Below are 1037 nucleotides of genomic sequence, written 5' to 3' on the forward strand. Positions count from 1 at the left end.
AGGAAACAGGAAGCAGAGATAGGAGACAGGAAACGGGAAGCAGAGACAGGAAACAGGAAGCAGAGATAGGAGATAGGAAACAGGAAGCAGAGATAGGAAACAGGAAGCAGGAGAAGGAGACAGAGTTTAGTGGAAACCGACCGTCCTGCTGACGAGGGGCAAACAGACAATCAAGTCTTGTAGAAGTCGGGTCAGATTCTGGCCCGGTTCTGCTCACCGATCTGAGGCGGCAGGTCCGCGATGAGGTTTCTGGGAATCTCGAGCACGGTGAGCTGCGTGAACAGAGCCAGGAAGTCGGGCAGCTGGCGGATCCGAGTCCGTCTGACGTGCCACTCCTGCAGGTAGGTGGTCCACTGCAGCTCCCGGGGAAAGTCCTGCAGAACGGTTCCCTCACACATCACAGAGCCGGTTCCCTTTCCCTGGGAATGTGGGAACTCACCAGCCAGCGATCTCCTTCCAGCCGGAAGATCAGGTCCTTCCAATCCGGATGTTCCTCGTCCTGCTGGACGTCTAACAGGAAGAGAAACTCTTTACCTCAATGTCTGACTGAAAGCCAGACTACAGGTTCCTACAGCCTCTCAGGAGGAGCAAAATGGTTTCTGTGTGCTGAGAAATGAGGAAGTGGCTGCTGCCGTCGCTCCATTTCCTCCTGATCATCACGGCAGCCGAAACGCTCAGGGACGGAGAGACGCCATGATGTCATGATGTCCTCTGAGCTGTAACGAGGCCATCCGGGCCTGAAGGCCTCCATGTTTCAGCCTCTTCCTCTGGGAGCAGGCCGGGTCCATCAGAACCAAAACCACTCTGTTCCAGAACCGTTGTTGCTAACCAGGGTCACTGCTGGAGAACCACAGGGTTCTGAGCTCGGTCCATTTCCCTGTACTCTCAGGTCCAGTTGGTGAAATGGAAGCATGGAGTGAATATCCGCAGCTATGCTGATGATACTCGGCTATATGTCAGGTCCAGGTTATTACATGGTTATTACATGGTTATTAACTCCCAGAGGAAGTCAGAAAGGTCACAAGTACAAGTGAGTG

At 53.7% G+C, this 1037-nt stretch overlaps 1 protein-coding gene across 2 annotated transcripts in view; it reads right to left on the reverse strand.

Moving 5' to 3' along the window:
- Positions 1-1037, reverse strand: part of lrrc2 (leucine rich repeat containing 2) — a 9535-nt gene that overhangs the window by 3466 nt on the left and 5032 nt on the right. For both annotated transcript variants that reach the window (XM_008419428.2, XM_008419429.2), the window contains exons 4-5: positions 440-510; positions 218-374 (exon numbers count right to left, since the gene is read on the reverse strand). In XM_008419428.2, the coding sequence (XP_008417650.1) occupies positions 218-374; positions 440-510 (228 nt within the window). The remainder of the gene's footprint in view (positions 1-217; positions 375-439; positions 511-1037) is intronic.

This window comes from Poecilia reticulata, linkage group LG9 (genome assembly GCF_000633615.1).
Source record: "Poecilia reticulata strain Guanapo linkage group LG9, Guppy_female_1.0+MT, whole genome shotgun sequence".
Taxonomy (NCBI): domain Eukaryota; kingdom Metazoa; phylum Chordata; class Actinopteri; order Cyprinodontiformes; family Poeciliidae; genus Poecilia; species Poecilia reticulata.